General features: G+C 35.0%; 1 protein-coding gene across 1 annotated transcript; it reads left to right on the top strand.

Moving 5' to 3' along the window:
- Window positions 1-629: 629 nt before the first annotated feature.
- Window positions 630-1,349, top strand: LOC147802962 (uncharacterized protein F54H12.2-like). Its single transcript, XM_087152789.1, has one exon. It carries the CDS (start codon window positions 630-632, stop codon window positions 1,347-1,349), a length of 720 nt encoding a protein of 239 aa, XP_087008915.1.
- Window positions 1,350-1,555: the final 206 nt, after the last annotated feature.

The raw sequence follows: 1,555 nt of genomic DNA, 5'->3' as shown, positions 1-1,555 counted from the left end.
GAAAGCGCAAGACAAAGAAAAAAATCATTCCATCAAAGAAACAGAAAGCGAGAGGACGTGATATTTTTGACTCCTAATCATGACATTTCTTTTGAAGGGTTCTCCAGAATGTGTCAAATCTGAACTGGAATTGTGTCAGATGCCTGGCACACAAACCGTCATTCAAAGTGGACAGTGGGTAGAGTTCCATCCATTATCTAATGTATTTGATGGCGGACCCGTAGAATTTCATATATCAGGCTCCGGCGAGGAATTTATTGATTTAAGTCAGACTCAGCTTCACGTGCAGGCAAAAATTTTAAAAAAATGATAATACTATTTTAACGAAAGATGGCGATATCGGACCCGTTAATCTATTTTTACATTCTCTGTTTTCTCAAGTGGATGTATCATTAATCGACCGCATCATTTCAAATTCGAGCAACACCTACCCTTATAGATCCTATATAGAAACACTTTTAAACCATGGCTATGACAGTAAAACCTCCCAACTCACAGCAGAACTTTATTATAAGGATTCCAATGATGGACTGAAAAAAAGATCTGATTTTTTTAAGTTAAGTTCTAGTGTGGACATGATTGGTTGTATACACAGCGATTTGTTCCACCAAAACAGATTATTATTGAACATGGTAGATTTAAAAATAAAGTTGATTCGTAGTAAACCTGAATTTTGTTTGATCGGAAAATCTGGCTATAAAGTTATACTAGATAGAATTTCACTTTTAATGAGAAAAGTGCGTGTAAGTCCTGGAGTAATTTTACGACACGCAAAAGCTTTAGAAAGAGATACTGCAAAATATCCTATCGATCGAGTTCTGTGTAAAGCGTATTCCATTCCTAAAGGTAACATGTCATTTGTGCAAGACAATGTATTTGTGGGGCAGATTCCTAAACGACTTATCATAGGATGTGTGGAAAACGATGCATTTCATGGAACATTTGAGAAAAATCCTTTTGATTTTAAACATTTTAATTTAAATTTTATCGCAGTCTACGTAGATGGTCAACCTGTCCCTCATAATCCACTGGAGCTGAATTTTTCACAAAAACAATATATCAGAGCTTATCAAAATTTATTTATGAGCACTGAACATATGAGAAGCGACAGGGGCAACTTTATTTCTAGAGAAGAATTTTGTGATGGGTATACTCTCTATGCGTTTGACTTATCCCCTGACTTATGTGACGGCGATCATTTTAATTTAATAAAACATAGTAATTTAAGAGTTGAAATGAAATTTGAGAGACCGTTAGAGAAAACAGTGTGTGTCATTGTGTTTGCCGAATTTGAAAACGTCATAGAAATTAACAAATCGAGAGACATCCTATACGATTTTGGAGATTAATGATACGCAATGCACGGAAGAAAGATATATGAAATTTCATTGAATTTCATCAATACCCACTTTGCAAGAAAATGAAGCTATCATCGTCAATACAGATGAATCAACTCGACCAGGATCTCATTGGTTAGCTCTATACATGACTGAACAAAAAAAAACTTCCTATGGACTAAAAAAACTTCCTTTGATTCCTATGGACATTCACCACA

Source organism: Parasteatoda tepidariorum, chromosome 10, assembly GCF_982258835.1.
Source record: "Parasteatoda tepidariorum strain Cologne lab strain chromosome 10, Ptep-v5.0, whole genome shotgun sequence".
In the NCBI taxonomy this organism is placed as follows: Eukaryota; Metazoa; Arthropoda; class Arachnida; order Araneae; family Theridiidae; genus Parasteatoda; species Parasteatoda tepidariorum.
This window is presented reverse-complemented; position numbering and strand designations above follow the sequence as displayed.

What these genes read in the sequence shown, in the direction of transcription:
- LOC147802962 (XM_087152789.1), top strand. Translation starts at nt 630, where the DNA reads ATGGTAGATTTAAAAATAAAGTTGATTCGTAGTAAACCTGAATTTTGT.